The sequence below is a fragment of the Elephas maximus genome, chromosome 16, assembly GCF_024166365.1.
Source record: "Elephas maximus indicus isolate mEleMax1 chromosome 16, mEleMax1 primary haplotype, whole genome shotgun sequence".
NCBI lineage: Eukaryota > Metazoa > Chordata > Mammalia > Proboscidea > Elephantidae > Elephas > Elephas maximus.
In genome coordinates, this window is record NC_064834.1 from 51,186,387 (window position 1) to 51,204,200 (window position 17,814).

At 54.9% G+C, this 17,814-nt stretch overlaps 1 protein-coding gene across 1 annotated transcript; it reads left to right on the forward strand.

Annotated features, from left to right (window-relative positions):
• The first annotated feature begins 9,467 nt into the window (after positions 1–9,467).
• NKX2-3 (NK2 homeobox 3) lies at positions 9,468–12,076 on the forward strand. Its single transcript, XM_049855692.1, has 2 exons — positions 9,468–9,828; positions 11,343–12,076. Exons 1-2 carry the CDS (start codon positions 9,468–9,470, stop codon positions 12,074–12,076), a joined length of 1,095 nt encoding a protein of 364 aa, XP_049711649.1.
• Positions 12,077–17,814: the final 5,738 nt, after the last annotated feature.

Consider the following 17,814-nt stretch of genomic DNA (forward strand, 5'->3'; position numbering starts at 1 on the left):
TCAGGGCTAGTAACTATTGCCTGGATCTGCAAGAAGATTTGGGGAGGGGGTGGGCTGTGGGGGTACCAAACAGGCATTCACAGAAGCAGAAAGAACAGTGTCTGGCAGTCCTTGCAGAGCCTGGTAACCGGCTAGGTTTGTCCAGGGAAGGGAGAGGAACACGGAGAGGATGCTAAGTGTAGAAGACAAGGAACCTTAACAACTTTGAACAAGTTGCCTCAGTTTCTCTCTCTGTTAAATGGTTAGAATAACTGAGCCAAACTCAAGAGCTGTTGCAAGAACCAGACATATAACAATGGTGAGCACTTAGAGAAGTAGCCACACTGTTCTTAGTGCTCCACACTCTTGAGTCAGTTAGTTCTCCCAGCCCTGTCTCCCAGCTTACATGGGAGGCCGGACGATGGGCTCTTCACCGCTGGCTATTCGGTGCTTGCAGGGAAGCCATGAGTGGTAGCTAATATTTTCCATATGGCCACTGGTAGTGGGATTATTGTTGTCGTTATTATTGTCAGCACTATTATTTCTACCACTACTGCTCATCATTAGCCCCACTTTATGGAGACGGAAACAAGCTCAGAGAGGCTAATTGACTTGTCTGAAGTCACACAGCCTACCAGAGGCCTAGTGGGGAGATGAGAAACCAGGCCAGTCTGAAGGCCAGAAGTTCGCCCACACCAGAAGGGAAAAGAGGAGTGCACCAAGGAATGGAGGTCCTAGTAGAGAGGGCTGCCGGCCACCAGGGTAGGTCTGGGGCAGCTGATTTATTTGCATTCCATCTGGGACACTAATTGGCCAGATCATTATCTAAACACAATAACAATGACCTGAAACTTTGGGGATTTGTTTACAGCAGCTAAAAATGATGCATTTGTGGGAGTGGGAAGCCGGGTCTGGTGCGGGGTTTGTTTGCTGTGGATAAGGGAATCGGCGAGGGAGAGGCCAACATAGAGAAGGAATCGCTTGTTAGTGGTTCCGCAACTATTTCCTAAAACTCCAGTGATAAAAGAATAAGTCTCCTTGTTTGGGAGCCGAAGGCATAAAATCTGATTTACAATTAAATAATGAGTTTTTCCAATGAGATAAAGAAGCGCCTGGGTTTCCCATCCCTGATCTCTGTGCTCAATGGCGGAGTTTCAGTGCCTCCCTTCTTGTGCCACCATCAGCGAGAATTTCTACTACGTGCCTCTCTGCGCCGCCGCCCGCAAAGGGCTGTCAGCTCTTCCCTTACATCGCTTCTTTAATCCTCACAGCAGGCCTGTAAAGTCCACACCATCACTATCTCATTTTATAGGTGAGAAAACTGCGGCTTAGTGAGGTTGAAGGACTGGTTCAAGACTGGTCACAAGACGGCAAGAGCAGCAGGACCAGACTCCAAACCTAGGACTGGTGGACTCCAGGACCAGTGCTCCAGTCCAAGACCAATGGCTAAGGTGTGATTATGACTTAGAGAAAGCCACAATTTCCTGGGCCCCACCCCAAAATCAGCCTCTTCATTTCGTGGGCTCTCCCTTTGGAGATGAGTATCGTATGTACCAGCCCTTACACACACAGGCTCAAGAGGTTTATGTACATCCATATACACTTGCTGGCTTATCGGTTGTAGAAAGTATCAAATGTTCACACGTGTCCACATACGCACTCAGTGTGGAGGGCACAATATGTACACACACATATACACAGGTTATTCTCTCTGCTATACTAATGGGGGCGTGTGGAGTTTTAAGTCTAAATTGCAAAATAATTGCAAAGTGGTTTTGTTACCTTCAAGAATACACACAGTCATTACAACTCTGATAATAAAGTCCATTCCCCCTTCTTTGGCTGCAGCTTGGACAGGTCCGCGAGGAACCATTTGTGTAAGACTAATTGTAATGATCCCATAAATTGCCTCTACGGAAATAGTGCTTCTGATAGTCATGGAACCTAGTTTTCTTTCTAGATCATATAAACATTTCTTCCCAAATCTCGTTTCACAACCAGTAATTGGCATTTTTTGGGGGGGGGGGAAGAGGTAGGGAGATTCAGAAGGCTCATCGGTCCGGGACTCCTACAATGACCACACATTCTGAAAAAGCCAAGCCTTGACATGGAGTCCGCATGTTCCGAGTGCCCTTTTTGCCACGCCTACTTACACATGCACACACTAATGCCTTCACACAGGAAAGTACCTTCCTCTTCATTCAACGAAAAAGACAAGTCCATAAAAGCATGGATATCAGCTCCACGTCTCTCTGTTGGAGTCCCATATTTCTCAGTGTGATGCAACTGCCACCAGCCTCAGGAAATGTGGTTGTAAATGGGAGGTAAAAGAGTCAATGTGACTGGCTGCCTGCCTACCATGCAGCCCATTAGCTGAAGTGACAGGCGAGAAGGCCCTAGACCCTGTCTCCCCTCAGTAGGCCTGTGACTCAGTGGCCCCACTGGCCCCACACCGGGCAGCAACCAAGACGGTAAGAGACTGCCATCGGCCCAGAGCTACGAAGTGCTTTAGTCTTTGCCCCACTGGCTGGTGTGAGAAGCTGGAAACCCTCTCTCCTATCTTAGATATAGATATAGCCCCTGAATTTTACAGCAGTCTTTGAAGCACCCTTCAGCTGAGCGATCTCAAGGCTGAACAGCCCCCCACAACAATCTAAAGGGTGCTGGTGGAAAAGGAATTGAAGGGAAGGTCATGATCAGTCTGCTCTGGCCTGTGTGTGGTGGGGAGGAGGGGTTGGCCGTAAACTGGGAGCCCCTATCCATTTTAAAGCGATGCCTGTGACCATCAGCCCTGCGCTCTGCTCCAGTCATCTCTGGACCCGTACAATAGAAGGAAATGGAGGCTCCTCAGGATCTGCCTGGAATGGGGATTTCCATGGGGAAGGCGGCTAAGCCCCTGGCCTGGAGCCCCACAGCCAGCCAGGGCACACAGGCATGGCTGCTGGGGGGTGGGAGGTGGGAGAGTTCTAAGGGACTGGAGGAGGGCCCAGAGGAGCACCCTTTCACATACCCAAGGTGCTTGGGCATTTTCATGAGCATCCTCTGAAAGCTAGAAAGGACTAGGGCGGGATGGAGGAGTGGATCTGAGGCTCAGGAGTGGGCCCTTGTTCAGAGTATAACCCCACCCTGAACAACCCTGGGGTGAAACACATAACCCCTCCACACCAAATACCTGCGGAGTCCAGGGACAGAAAGAGCTGAGAGCAGGGGAATGGAGGGATGAAATTAAATGGTAAGGAGAGAGTGAGAAAAGAAGGAAGAGTGAAACAGGTAGGGAGGAGTAGAGACAGAGTGAGAAAAGAGGCCGGGAGACTGGAAGGAGATGGGGGTGGAGGAAGGGTAGTGAAGAAAAGGGGAGAGAGAAGGGAAGGGGTGGGGAATAAAAGAGGGGCCCAGTGAAAGAGGAAGGGGCCCAGAGGGGGAAGAGGAGGGTTTCGAGGGGGAAGGCCGAGGGAGTTCTAGGGACTGGATTCGGAGGCCCTGTTCGGTGTTTGGATGCAGGGAGCCTTGAGAGGAGAGGGAAGAAAGACCTTCCCTGAGCCCCACGGGTTGGCAGAAATGCGGGGTGGTGGAGAGGTGGGCGAGAATCCACAGGCAGGCTCAAGTTCGGAAGCCCAGCCCGCGTGGGTCGGCCAGGGCTCCCCTGCGCTGCTAGCTAAGGCCTGGGCTCTGGGTGGGCAGCGAGAGAGGCGGCCTGGGAGAAAGCCCTGCACTCCTGGCCCCAACCGGCGCCGAAGAACTGCTCGGGCTTGGAGACTCGGCGTGGTGGCGGGTAGGGCAAAGTGAGGCCTGGCAATCTTACAAACCCGTAACTCGAGGCCGCGGAACTATGACCTCCGACCCTGACACACCCGAGTCTCTGCAGCGAGAGGCTGCCAGGTCCGAAGACCACCGGGTGCGGACCTGGACCTGGCCCCTGCGGCCCCACGCGCCTTGTCCCCTGTGGCCTTGAGCCCTGGTGCGCCGCGCCGGCCCTGGGCCTCCAGCCTCTCCACCCACGATCCCTGGCCGGTTCCGAGCATGTTAAGCCGCTCACGGCCCCGTTCTTCACTTTCCGTACATGTCAGGCAAGCCCAGGACTGCCGCCAGGGCAGAGGTAACTGCTGGGTGCCCCTGGAGCTTCAGGGTAGCAAGGGCTAGTGAACGGTTAGGCCCGCAGACCCGGCGCCAGCTGACCGGCCTAACCGCACTTGGGGAGTGGCTCTTTCGGTGCTGACCGAAGACTGGGATCGCCAGGCTGGACATAGCAAGGGCGGCATTAAGGCGTTACTTAAACGACAGGACTACAGCAAACGTTTCTTTCCAAGTGCGAGGTGCCTTTTTCGTTCTCAGAGGATTAGAAGTTATTATTTCCAACCAAGATGTAGGGAAAGATCTCAGTCTGTGGAGACCGAGATCCCACGGAGTTGGCTGGAGGGTGAGAGCAGGCAGAGCCGAAAAGATCGCACTAGGAAGAGAAGAGTCTCTGCTTCTTGGAACATGATAAACACATTTCTCTCCACCCCCAAGCCCCCTACGCACACACACTGCTCAGGGACCGGCACGGAGCAGGCGGGTGCTCCCTAAAAACTGGTTTCGTGGAATTAACTCGCCAAAGGCTGCAGCCGCTCTCCTGAAGTCAGATTATATTTTAAAAGGTCTACAGACATTAAAATTTCACTCCAGGAAGTTAAACTCACACTAAAAAAAAAGTTAAGGAATGCATTCAGAATTCCAATTTAATCCCCACGTTAAAACTGCTCACTGCACTCCCAAACAGCACACACAAATAGTGCAAATAAACGTCCACACACAGGCATTTCTGTTCGAAAATTAAATGATTTTCATGCAAAAAAGATACAGTTAGCTTTTCTGACCTGTGCTTTGTTGGCGGAATAGAAGCGTTTTAGTGAGGAAATCTGTGTTTACGTCTACCTTCAAAATTTTTGGAGGGCGGCAGATACACATAGATGTGGAAGGACCTCTCCCTGAGAAATCGAAACTCGTTTGCTCAGCAAAGGCTTGTAATTTGCAAAGAACTATACAAATTACAGAACTTGGACTGATTTTCTTCAGGAGAAGTGGAGGGTTCTTTAAAAAATTCAGTCCCAGACAAAACCTACAACAAGCTGGCATCTGTGTGAGCACATGCAAAACAAGTACAAATGCTCCAAACGCAATTTAAAATCTCTTTTTACAGAAGTACTGCAATGAGGGGAAAAAAAAATCCTCTCAAGAAATCAGATTGCTTTAATGCTTTCAGGAGCTGACCTGCCTGGCTGACGTTTCTTTACGAGTAGAAAATTTATTTACCCTCTCACAATAAAAACACCATTGCCTATTGATCGCGTAAAATTTTGGGATAGTTTTTCAACATCCTTAAAGTAAAAATCAAGCCAAAACAGACACACACACCACCACCAACAACAACAACGAAATAACAAAGCCTATTTAGTGCTGCAGCTAAAGAGGAAAGAAAATTTTTCTTTCTTTTTTTTTTTTTTTTTTTGAAGATTTCATTGAAAATAAAATTTCTAGGAGGGCAGTAAAAAAGATGAGAAAAATTCGCCTGAGATGTCCCATCGTTTTGGCTGAATTCTTTCAGGTGGTTTTTCATGCTTTAACAACAACAAAAAAATAACTTCTCTTACTGTGGTGCCTCAATAACTTTCAACATTTTTGTGGGCTTGGCTACTTAATTAAATGGTTATAAGCAGTGGTGCATATGATTAAAATTATCTTATCAATTATCTGTCTACATATTAAATTAGCAATGTTTTTATAGAATAGCAACTTGGGCAAACACTTCACTGTTTTCAAAGAATTATCTCATTTTTATTTGATAATGTATCTGTTGCAATGGTTATACGTGGCTTTTCTCAAAAAAAAAAGGTATACTGATTTTATTTATCGTTTATGCATCTATGTAGCACTTCGCACTCAGGGGATTTGCCAGGATTTTATCATGATCTTTAATCATATATCGGATGGGTTTACATAAGTGCACAATGTGACAAAGCGTACCTAGGCACATACACTCGATAAAAATAAAATCAAATGCTTCCACGGATGCAACGATATTTACTTTATCTTACAGTAATTAGCTAAACTGTCTGGAACGAAAACCTGTTATTAGTCGAGCACAGCTCGAGGATTTCAAAGATCTCCCTTTCAGACAAGAGAATACAAATGTCCCAGAACACGATCTAACTGGATACGCGTTCGAACTAGATTCCACACTCAGATAAGTGACTCCTGAGAACCGCCCGCCGCTGTGGTGTAACCACGGCGCTTGCGTTTTGCTCGTGTACAACTGCGCGCGGCGAGCAGCGCACAAGTCCACCGGCGTCGCGCAGCGGGCTACGGGCGTGGGCTTGGGATGTCGCCTGGACCCTATTGACCTGGCGGGGATCCTTGCAGGGAAGACTCGCTGCAGGAGAACGAGACGGACCAAAGGGAGCCTGAACGACTCAGAATGGACAGCGCAGATATGAACCGAGTCCTTGCTCCCGGCGTTAAGACAAAGATCAACCCTAGAAACGCGGTAGCGGGCGGAAGTCTCCCGGGCGCTGGATCTGCCCTACTCGGGGCTGGGGGTAGGGAGAGAAAAGCCGGGACTGGACGCAGAACCTGAACGCTCTGCCCCTTCCCTTGGGCTCCACGCGCTCCGGGCCCTCGCAGGCCTCCAGCTCGCTGGGCCTGAACCGCGCGTGGATAGGTAGCTTCTGGGCTACGTCCAGGGGCGACATGCTGCGGAGTACTCTGGCCAGGGGCCGCAAGAGAGAACCGCTCAGGCCTGGCCCAAGGCTACCTGGCCAGGTGGTGGTGGCGGCGGGATGGGCGCGTGGGCCTGCAGGTGGGAAAGAGACAGCCTTCAATGTGCGCAGGGAGAAAGAGACCTGGTGGGCTTTGTCACGTCGCGGTTCCGAGACCGGGGTCCTTGGGCTGGGCTTAGGGAAGGCCTAGGAGTGAAGCGTCGCTGAGAAGCAAGAGACCAGTAGCAAGGAGAAATGAAGGCTTCGGTTGGAAACTTGAGAGACAAAGACAGTTTGGATAGCTTTTGGTTTCCTCTTTTTACAGAATTTTGTGTACATTCACACAAAGAGACGAAGGAAAATGGGAACCGGAGGGAGCAGAGACATTTCTCCTCGACGGTCTTGCCCTGGGGGAGGGGGAGAGGAGCTGGAGAGGCGCATATTCCTTTTACCCTCGGCAGCCGCCCGGACGCGCACTCATTCAGGGTCCCTCCACCCCACAGTGCCGAGCACTCACCCCCACCTGTCTCCGGGTCTTTGCGCCACAGCGCTCCGGAGCCGCTGTAAAACCAGGGGCATTCTTCCCTCCGCAGCCCCACGGCCTGGTTTGGAGACTCCGGCCTCCGCCAGGAGTGTCAATGTAGTCTCCGGATTTAACGCAAAAAGTCACCCGGAGACCCCGCGGCTGCGGGATGGTCGTCTCAGAGCAAAGCCTTGCCCACAGGTCTCTCTCCGCAGCCGGTGGCCGCCGCCACTTCAAGTGCTCCCGGGTGCATGTGGTCCGGCGGCAGCCTGGCTCCCCGGGCGGCCCCCGGGCCGACTCCCCGCACGGTTTCCGCTCTCTCCACAACAGCCCCGCCCCTCCCCCCTCCCAACCGGCTGTTCTCTCCTCGGCCTTGGGCACCCAACTCCTCCCGCCATTGCGGTGCACCGCATGGAAGTCCCACACCTTCGCCCCCACTCCCACTCCTTGTCTTCCGCCACCCGGGGGCGTTGTCCATAGTCCCTGAACCTTCCACCCGCCCCTTCCAGCTGAGGCCGGTCTACCCCAGCTCCGCCATCCTGGCCGCCAAAAAATGCTTGGGGCAGGTAGGGCCGGATGAGGGGCGCCAGGGCTGGGCCTGAACCGATTCCCGCTCCTTCAACGGCAGCGCTGCACGACGCAGTCTTTCGGCTGGCCTCGCTGCCGCGTCCGCTGCTCCTCTGGGCTAGGCGTGGTTGGCCGGCGGAAGACTTTTGCGCGGGAAGAAGATGGTCCTCAACAGTGCGGGGTTTCCAGAATCTCTCTAGGACCACATAGGTTCGCTCAGAAAACAACCAGGGCCGCACGAGGGCGCCAGAAGGTGTGTGGGTGGGAGAAGTTAAAAAGACGCCTTGGAGAGTCAAGGCCTGAACCCAGAAGGCTGATTTGAATAGGCGGAAAGACAACCACCGAGGCTGCACCCTCTGCCTGTGCAGACTGATCCAGCTCTAAAGGCTGCATGAAGCCACCCAGTGTGTGCAGTGCGCCAGCCACATCACCACCAATGCAGCCAACAAAATGCAATACGGTGGTCGCTGACATGTACTCAGCACTTAAGATGTGTCCGGGCCCTACACTAAGCCCTTGACATGTTTTGCCTCATTTAACTCTGGCTACAACCCTGAAGAAGGTATTACTGTCTCCTTTCTTTAGACGAGGAAACTGAGGCTTAGAAATGCCCAAGGCCACACACTGACTGGGCCAGGATTTGAACCAAAGACCAAAATTTGGTAATAACTCCATCGTCCTGTCTCTCACATACCTGCTCAGCGAGGCCGCTGCAAGGGCCACAAAGGCAATTGCGTGGGACCCTACCCTCAGGAGAATCACAAGCTACCGGGGGCGACCAAGCAGGCACATACAGCTATAGAACTAGGTGGGAAATGATAAGCGACACGAACGTCCTTTGCTAACATGCGCTGCAAGTTCAGAGGCGGGAGAGATGACTTCCGGCTTGGCGATCTGGGAGCACTTCTTTGAAGGGGGTGGTATTTGAGCAGAGATTTGGAGAACAGCTTTCCACTCATGGAGACAAGAGTGGGGAAGATGTTTCAGGTGGAGGGAACAACTTGGGCAAAGTCAACAAGGCGGGAACGGACACGTCGCCCATCCATAGACATATACCGGTTTATCTCCTTGTGGGTGCAGCGCCCGGTATTTACAAGCTAGGGGTTTTCCTGCCCATACAGCGGCTGGAAAACCACCCCGCCAGAGCATCCTTCCGGGGGTTCGTCTGCAGACAGCAGCTTCCCAGAGCTGACCCAGGCCGGGAAGGTGCAACCAGGCGGAGCTGGAGTCGGTGGTGCTGGGACCCCCGGGCCGTGCGGCCTCGCCCGCAGCTGCTCGGACTTGGAGCCTCTGTCCTAAAAAACCCTTGCCTATTTCTGCGAGCGCTGCAACATCCCACCCGGTGGATGCAGGGGGCGTGGTCCACACGAGCTGGAACCAATGGGGAGGGAGGCCGGAGAGCGGCCCCGCCCCCCGACGTGACTCACGGCCCCCGGACAGAGGCTTCGCAGCCCCAGCCCCAGTCCCTGCAGTGGCTGTAACAAAACCCAGACCCCCAGGTCCCGGCCAATGGAGGCGATTTAGACTGGAGCCGGACCGCTTCTGTCAAAAGCCCGACGGGGCAGCAGCGGCGGAGTCCGGGAGGAGAGCTGGAGCCGCCGCGCTGCCTCCCTGCCCCCGCCGGGATTTACTGAGTATTTGGGCTGGACGATTAAGTGGCCCTGATGATGTTACCAAGCCCGGTCACCTCCACCCCTTTCTCAGTCAAAGACATTTTGAATCTGGAGCAGCAGCAGCAACAGCACTTCCACGACGCGCACTTGCAGGCGGACTTGGAGCACCACTTCCACTCGGCGCCCTGCATGCTGGCCGCCGCCGAGGGGGCGCAGTTTTCTGACGGAGGGGAGGAGGACGAGGAAGAAGAGGGAGAGAAACTGTCCTATTTGAACTCACTAGCTTCAGCCGACGGCCACGGTGATTCAGGGCTCTGTCCCCAGAGCTATGTCCACACGGTCCTGCGCGACTCGTGCAGCGGGCCCAAGGAACAGGAAGAGGAGCCCGAGGTCGTGAGGGACCGGAGCCAAAGTGAGTAGAGGGGGAAAGGAAACGCACCCGCACATCTGAAGCAATGGCGGAGCACCCGCAAACAGCCCACAAACCTTACCAGCACAGCTACCCGCTCCTTTAAGCCTTTGGCTGGGGTCATGCCTCCGCCCTGGTCAACGACAGCTCCGCAAAGCGCAGGTACCTGCGAGGGAGCCGGGCGGAGGGTGAAGGACGAGTTGCTCCCCGACAACTACTCCCCACAGAGGAGGGGAGGCGAGGCAACCCCCGAGGGAAGGGAAGGTGATTATTGCTACCCTGATTACGGCAAGCGACACAGGTTCAGCTGCTGGGGCCTGACAACTCTGCAACTGGCTTTTCCCAAGAGCTAGAGGGCAGGGGCCTGAATGCTTCTCACTTCTCCCCTAGCGTGAGGCGAGTCCGCTGAGGCCAGGGCAGACGCCCCCTCCTCTCTGAGAAGACCGTTCAAGCAGGTCGTTTCCCCAGTATCTGGGGGGCCTGCAGGAACTTGGCAGAGACCAGCTGGGTGGTTTCCTCATTTCTCTGCTTGGAGCTCAGCACCCTGGCACCCAAGGTACCCAGCAGAGAGGAAGGGGATGGTCAGAATGGCGTGGGAACACAGTCCATTCTGCGAGAACGTGGCACTCACGCCCCTGTGGCTCCAACTTTTTTTTTTTTTTTTAATCGTAATGTTTTGCATTGTGTCCCAGGCTGCAGGGCTGCGGGCAGGGTAGCAAACACGCCTCACTTAGGCCAGATCCCTGCCGCTCACATCTGATGGGAGGTGATTTGAGGAGGAGGATCAGAATACTGAGTAAGCCCCGAGGAAGTGTTTCTGAGGGGACGGTTTAAAGAATTGCTGTCCCCAAAAGGAGGTTTGCTGTGGCAGAGGCCAAGGACTGTTCTGACAGCTCCCCTGGGCCGAAAATCGACATGCAACTGTCTAAATCAGTCAATCGATAAGACGCCTTTTCTCCCTAAGGTAACACAGACATCATCATGCACACATTTAACTGTGGGCAGCAGATAGTCTTTTTAAAGCAAAAATATTGTCCAGGGGGCAATATTTCCCACCAGCAAGATTTTCGCGCCGCCCCTGCACACTAGCCCTCCAGTACAACACGCCTCAACACCTTCAGCTCTCTGTGGCGGAGTACAAGCAAACGAGTTTGCAAATACTGCAGTTATTATGTAGTTACGCACTTGTATTCTGAAAATAGTCATTAGCTCGCCGAGCCTTGCATTTAATACAGGGTAACCTCTTCTCTCGCAGGTGCTCAACTTCTAAATATGCACGCACAGCACACTAACTACCCCTCCCACAGAACGGGCCTTTGCGGGCCAAGGGCTTTCTGAGGGTACCTGGGCTGACGCAGGGGCCCACGGCGCCAGGACCCATTAACTTTCCCCAAAGTCCAAGCATTTACTATCGCAAGGCCCGCGCTGCAGCCCAAAGGGTCTATGGTGCTCCGGTGCCGGCCGGGGCCGTGGTGAGGAACAAGTTAAGAGACGCTGTTGTTTTTCTTCTTCTGCAGAAAGCTGCCAGCTGAAGAAGCCCCTGGAGGCGGCAGGAGACAGCAAGGCAGCGGAGGAGAGCGAAAGGCCAAAGCCGCGCAGCCGCCGGAAGCCCCGAGTCCTCTTCTCCCAAGCCCAGGTCTTCGAGCTGGAGCGCAGGTTCAAGCAGCAGCGGTACCTGTCGGCGCCCGAGCGCGAGCACCTCGCCAGCAGTCTGAAGCTCACGTCCACGCAGGTCAAGATCTGGTTCCAGAATCGCAGGTATAAGTGCAAGAGACAGCGGCAGGACAAGTCCCTGGAGCTGGGCGCGCACGCGCCTCAGCCGCCGCCGCGCCGCGTGGCCGTGCCGGTGTTGGTGCGGGACGGCAAGCCGTGCGTCACGCCGGGCGCTCAGGCCTACGGCGCGCCCTACGGCGTGGGCGCCGGCGCTTATTCCTACAACAGCTTCCCCGCCTACGGCTACGGGAACTCGGCCGCCGCCGCGGCTGCTGCGGCTGCCGCCGCCGCCGCTGCCTACAGCGGCAGCTACGGCTGTGCGTACCCGGCAGGCGGAGGAGGCGGCGGGGGCGGCGGGGCCTCCTCGGCGGCCGCCGCCATGCAGCCCGCCTGCAGCGCGGCGGGAGGCGGCCTCTTTGTGAACGTCAGCAATCTGGGCGGCTTCGGTGGCGGCGGCGGAGCGCAGCCGCTACACCAGGGCGCCCCGGCTGGGGCGGCGTGCGCGCAGGGCACCTTGCAGGGCATCCGGGCCTGGTAGGGACGGGCGGCCCACGCGGCGGGCTCGCCCCACCGCAGCCTGGTGCCACCGGACTGAAGCTCGAGAAAGGCCGGACCCGAGGGCCAGGCCCCTCGTTAAAAAAATAAAATACACGTCTTGTTCCTCGGTGCTTCGGAGCACAGTTCACTCGTGGCCTGGGGAAGGGGACACAGGGGCGAGGAGGATGACCCGGTTCGACCGCCAGGACTGTCTCTGAGGCAGGAACGCCGGCTGAGTGCCAGGGAGAACGGTGTCGGAGACCGGGACTCTGGCTGCTACTTGGTTCTTCCAGGGCGAGAAGGGCTTCTCTCCCTCGGCCTTTCCGCAGCTTCCGCGAAGCGTTGGCGGGGAAACTCCTGGACAAAATAGCATGAAGGGGAGAAAAATGGGGGTCGTGGCCTGAGAAATCCCCAAGCCCCGACGATCCTGTGCGTTGAGGTCCCGGAGCGCCGCGCCACATCGAAGATCGATTCCCAACCGCCTCCTCTCTGCAGCAGATACCTCGGCCCGGATCCCTGACTGTCGGAGGTCGCAAGACTCGGGGGCCAGATCGGAAGAGTAAGACCAGCGGAGAGAGATCAGAAATTGCGGCCTGAACAAATCCAGGACCTGGTGGCCCGCTGGAGGTGTTACCGGGTTTCCTTTCTGTTTCGTATTCTGTATTCAGCACATATTATATATTAAAAAAAAAACTATACCCACACGCCGTGTACACACCCGCTGCCATACTCTACAGGAGTCAATAAACAAGGTGCAATATTTCCAACCCCTTGGCTGGCTACAGACTTTGTTTAGCCAAAGGAGGGGGGGGGTGCTTAAGCAGAGTGGAAAGGAAAGGAAAAGATGCATAGAGAAAGCTGTCTTCTCTGGGCGATTGCAGGCATGGTCTCCCTTGCGCCAGGGCCTCAGGCTCAAGTCTGGTCTTTCCCCACCGCCTTGTTTATTGATTTCTCTTCTCCTGAGGGGAGGACAGGTCGGAGACTCGGGGCCTTCGGAGGTCCTGGGCATTGTAATCCTTCCAATTTCCCCCCAGATACTTGGGCTAGTGTCTGGGCCTGCGTTAGGTCAAAACTTAGACTCTGCCCCACCTCGAGAGTCTCCAGGGCCGAGGAAACCTGGCCCCCCGGCACTGTCGCGGGCGGCGCCAAGGCGGATCTGCCCTCGGCCGTCGCCGGGGCTCCTCGCGCACCCGGGGGCGCTGCGCTGCGCCCCGCCGAGGCCGCGTTCTCCCCCTCGGCCGCCCTCCCTTCTCCCCCGGCGGCCGCGGCTTTATGCCGCTCCTTGTCACATGCGGAGAATGCCTGTGCGAGGCCTGTGCTGCCACACGGCCGATTGTGAGCGTGCCAAGGCTGGTGAATGGGGAGGCCTCAGAGCGCCGCGCCATTGTGGGGCCGTGCCTCGCTGAAAGGCGGCTCCGGGCCGGGAAGGTGCGGAAAGAATGGCTTTTTATTGGAGTCCCGAACAAAAGGTGTGGTAGGAAGGCGAGGTCCCCTGCGCGAACAAAAACCCCATCGCGTCGGGATTGACGTCCCCCCCGAGCTCCCCATTGCTTCTCAGAGCGGGGGCTTTGTGCAGCAGTCTGCTCAACAGAGGGACGGAGAAATGCGCGGGGGTTTTGTTCCCCACTTTTTGTGCGCTGGGGGAGGGGGCGGCCCGGGGGACGGGGGCTGGGCGGGCAGCAGGGAAGGGCGCGCTGATTAGGCCGGGCCTGCCCGGGCGCGGAGACGTTCAGCGGGAGTCGGCCGCCTGAATGCAGGGTCATTATTGCTACAAGTTTAGCAATTTCGCCCTTACAGGAGGGGGCGGAGGCAGCGGGAGTATGGCGGGGCCGCCCGGCTGGGGAGCTGGAGAGACGAGGAGGAGGAGGAAGAGGAAGAAAGAAGGAGGGGAGAAAGAGGGAGGCAGGCAAGGGAGCCCTCCGAAGCCCGCTGACCGCCCAGGATGCGGCTTGGAAGCATCCAAAAGGGTTTAGCGGGAGCTGGTGTGAAGGCGCCTGGGGGGCGAAGATCCTCGCTCCGCTTGTCTCTCCGGCTGCTGAAAGACCCTGGAGCCGCACGGGGGTTAGTGCAGCACGCTACGGGTCCCTGCTCCGCCTTCTTTCATCCCGCCTTCAAATTGAGACACCGCTGCCACCACCGTTGCGCCCCAAGCTTACTTCCTCTGGAACCACCATCTTCCCTTGGGTTACTTAAACTGAGACCTAGGAAGGGAATTCCAGCTTCCTTGCGTGTTCCCCACTAGCTTGCAGCCGCGAACAAACGACTCATTCATTCATTCATTCAACAATATTTACTGAGCAGCGCTGTATATTTACTTACATGCTTCTCGATGCTGGGGACTGTGGGAAAAAACTGGCGGTTCAAAGAGCTTATTTTCAGGTGTTTGTGTGTGTTGGGGGTAGACAACAAATATTTAAGTATTAGATGAATTAAATAAAGGAAAGAGGAGTGCTGGGATTGGGTCCCTTTGGAGTGGGTGGTCAGGGAAGGCCACGCTGAGATTACATTTAAGCTAATTCCTGAAGGGCAGAAAGGAAGCCAGTTCAAACAGCAGTTTGCTGTTGCCAGCCTCCACGCTTTTCCACATGCCATCCCACCCTCTAGAATGCCCTTCCACCCTCCTTTTTCTGATGAACTCTTACTCCTCCTTCAAGGCCAAGCTTCTTTCCTGAGCCACCCAAGTGGAGGTAATCACTCCGTCGTCTGTGCCACAGAGTCTTAGGTACTTTCCACCATCGCAACATGGTGTCATGGAAAGATTTATTTTCTTTCTCTGCACATGAGACCGTGAAGGGCCAGGCCGCATCTTTTTTTCTCTGAGACAGATACCACAGTAGGACCTCGTGGGGTCCAGGCTTCTTAGGCCACCTTCTTTGGCGCTACAGGGCCACATGGATGGCACTGGCCATGTTGAGCTGCGACCAGGGAGTTGGCCCCGAGGGACATGGAGGAGCTTGACTCTTGGCTGAGCTGGACCACTCCAGGACTGCTGGAATCACCTGCAGGAGGTCCACAACCCATCCTGCCCCAGACGAAGGCCTCTTTTTCCCTAAGCCACGATAGGCCTGAGGACATGGCTTCCTCCCCTCCTGGGAGGTCTCCTCGTCCTACAGCTCAAAACCTAGGAGAGGAGGCTGAGAACTTGATGAGGATCTTGACAGCAGGACTCAAAGTTTGGAGATTGGGAGGATGTGCGGATAAGGGAGAGTGTGAGGATGAGCGGCATGGGGATAGAAACCTGGGGTGTATGAGATAAATCAAGGAGCTGCATCTAGGACCCAGGTGACTTCCCCTACATTCACTAGGTGCCAAGAACGGTAGGGCAACAAGAGCTGGCCTGGCGCTGGGAGCACTCCCAAGCAGAATTTCAGTGCCTAACGCTGGAAGCGGGTCTCCTTCAGCAGCTGCCTGGTTCATCCCTGGGTTTTCTAATTAAGTAACTTCTTTTACTCCAACCCAGTCAGTATCCTGCTGGGCTATGGCCTCCAATGCTTGCAATGCCAGATCCCCACCTCCCAGGGACTGATTACCCAATAAGCAAGGTAAGAACTACTTAGGGCACCAACAAAACCGGGGCACCAGTTGTCCAAAGCAAAGACTTATAGATGCCAAGTAGACAGAACACAAGGAAAAGCAAGCACTGCAGTGAAAGGGAACTGGCAGGACACTAAACGACACTGATACCAGCTCCAGTGGTGAGAATGTGTGATCTGGAAATAAAGTTCACCCAGCGTCATGGGGGTGCCCAGCACATTCTTGTTTAAACCATGAGGTCCCTACCACTGCAAGACCTTCTTTGACATCATGGATAGCTAAGACACACACATGTGTGTTTATATATATATATATGTGTGTGTGTATATATACATACATATGTATATGTATATATATCCACTCCAAAACAAATCCATTTTTGTCAAGTCGATTCCCACTCATATGGACCCTGTGAAACAGAGTGGAACTGCCCCACAGGGTTTCCAAGGAGTGGCTGGTGGATTCAAACTGCTGACATTTTGGTTAGCAGCCATAGCTCTCTTAACCACTGCGCCATCAGGGCACTCTCTAATCTCACATACCTCTGTCCAATGCGTGAGTAAACAGGGGAGAGGGCACCACAGATTATCACTGTTTAAGCCCTCACAGGCCTTAATGTGGCCCTGCCACCTCCCTTGGCTGGTTTCCTCCTAGCTGGCCTCACATTAGTTTTCCTTCAGTCTGCGTCATCACCCCCCACCCCCCCGCCCCCCAGCCGTTGTGGAAAAGAGATGTGTGATCCTGGTAGAGGAAACAAAACTGGTTCTCTGGATTGACTTCCTGGTGGTTTGCGTGTCTTGAGGTACTTAAACCCAGCCTAGACCAGCCCCCTCTCTGCTCCCTACCCTTCCCGGAGTCTGCAGTCTTGGATATAAATAGCTCCCATCACTTCTCTGGAGGATTTCCGTACCACTCATTGCTAGGGTTCCAGGGCTGTCTCATTATTGGAGGGTGAACACCCTGGACCAACAGGGCAACCTATTCCATGAGCTCTCTCCCCAGGAGAAAAATCCTCCCCAGTCCACAGGCTCAAACTGCTGTTTCATTGGATTGTCCTGTAAGCCAAGAGGAATCATAAAATCCAGACAAGCCCACCAATGAATCACCCAAGAGGCTGGACCAGGGGCCAGACTGCTCTCACCACCAACAGTAGAACGTTGAGTAAGTTAGGAGGGCTCTGAATCTCAGTTTTCCTCCTCAATAAAATGCGAATGCTTATAGCACCTCTCTCATAAGTATTTTTTTAATACAGTAAAAGGTCCAAACATTAAATGTACAACCCAGTGACTTTTCACATATCTAAACACTCATGTACCAACCACTGCAGCTTTGAGAATTGAATGAAATGATGAAGAAAAGCCAATGTTAAAAGCCAGGCCTGTGCTAGGTGCCTGGGCTGTATCCTGCCCTTGAGGCACTCCCAGGCCCGCAGGGGGAGCCAGTCAGGCCAGAGGATTCAAACCCCAACACCGCCTGGTGCAGGTCACCATTGAGGCCCCGCTGGAGCCAATGCTGGCGATCCCCGGCAGGGGGTGCTCAGCGGGACTTGGAGACTTCGGAAGTCTTCCAGAGTCTTTGACCTTGGCTAGGTCATGGGAGTTCTACTGAAGGGGAAGGTGAAAGGATGTTCCAGGTAGAGCCACGGGCCCCACTAGCCCATCACTGCAGGTAGGACAGGATCGGGAGGGGAAACCCAGCCAGCCCCTCTCTGCAGAGCTACAGAGTCCCGCGCTCCAAGGCTCAGTGGACGTGGCCACAGCGATCCCGAGACAAGGCTACAGCGACCCCGGGCCGCGCATCTGCTGCAGGGGTGGAGCCGGGCCCGCGGGCGCTTCCCTGGAGAATTGCACGTGCAGGAGGCAGGCGGTTCAAGGCCTCAGCCGCAGCCTCTTCCTTCTTCGCCTTACAGTTCAAGGCTCCAGAGGGAATTCCCCGGGCTCCTTCCCCTAACTCGAGGGGCCGGAGTCCTGGAAGGATGGCGGATTGTCAGATGTCTAGACAGATTTCGGCCGCAGCCTGGCTTTGCGCGAAGGGAGAGGATCCTCGGAAGTGAGAGCGCAGGTGCCTTGGGACGGAACGCGGAGCGGCTGAGTCACCTCCCTGGCTGGTCCCGGGGGGTCAAGCCCGGTGAACAGCGAGCGCACCGTCGAGCCCCGGGAGAAACTGGACAGCCCTTGAGTTGGGAACCTAAACTGATGATCACAA

Coding starts and splice junctions, on each gene's coding strand:
- NKX2-3 (XM_049855692.1), top strand. CDS start 9,468: ATGATGTTACCAAGCCCGGTCACCTCCACCCCTTTCTCAGTCAAAGAC. Junction 9,829..11,342: donor CGTGAGGGACCGGAGCCAAA/GTGAGTAGAGGG, acceptor CTTCTTCTGCAG/AAAGCTGCCAGCTGAAGAAG.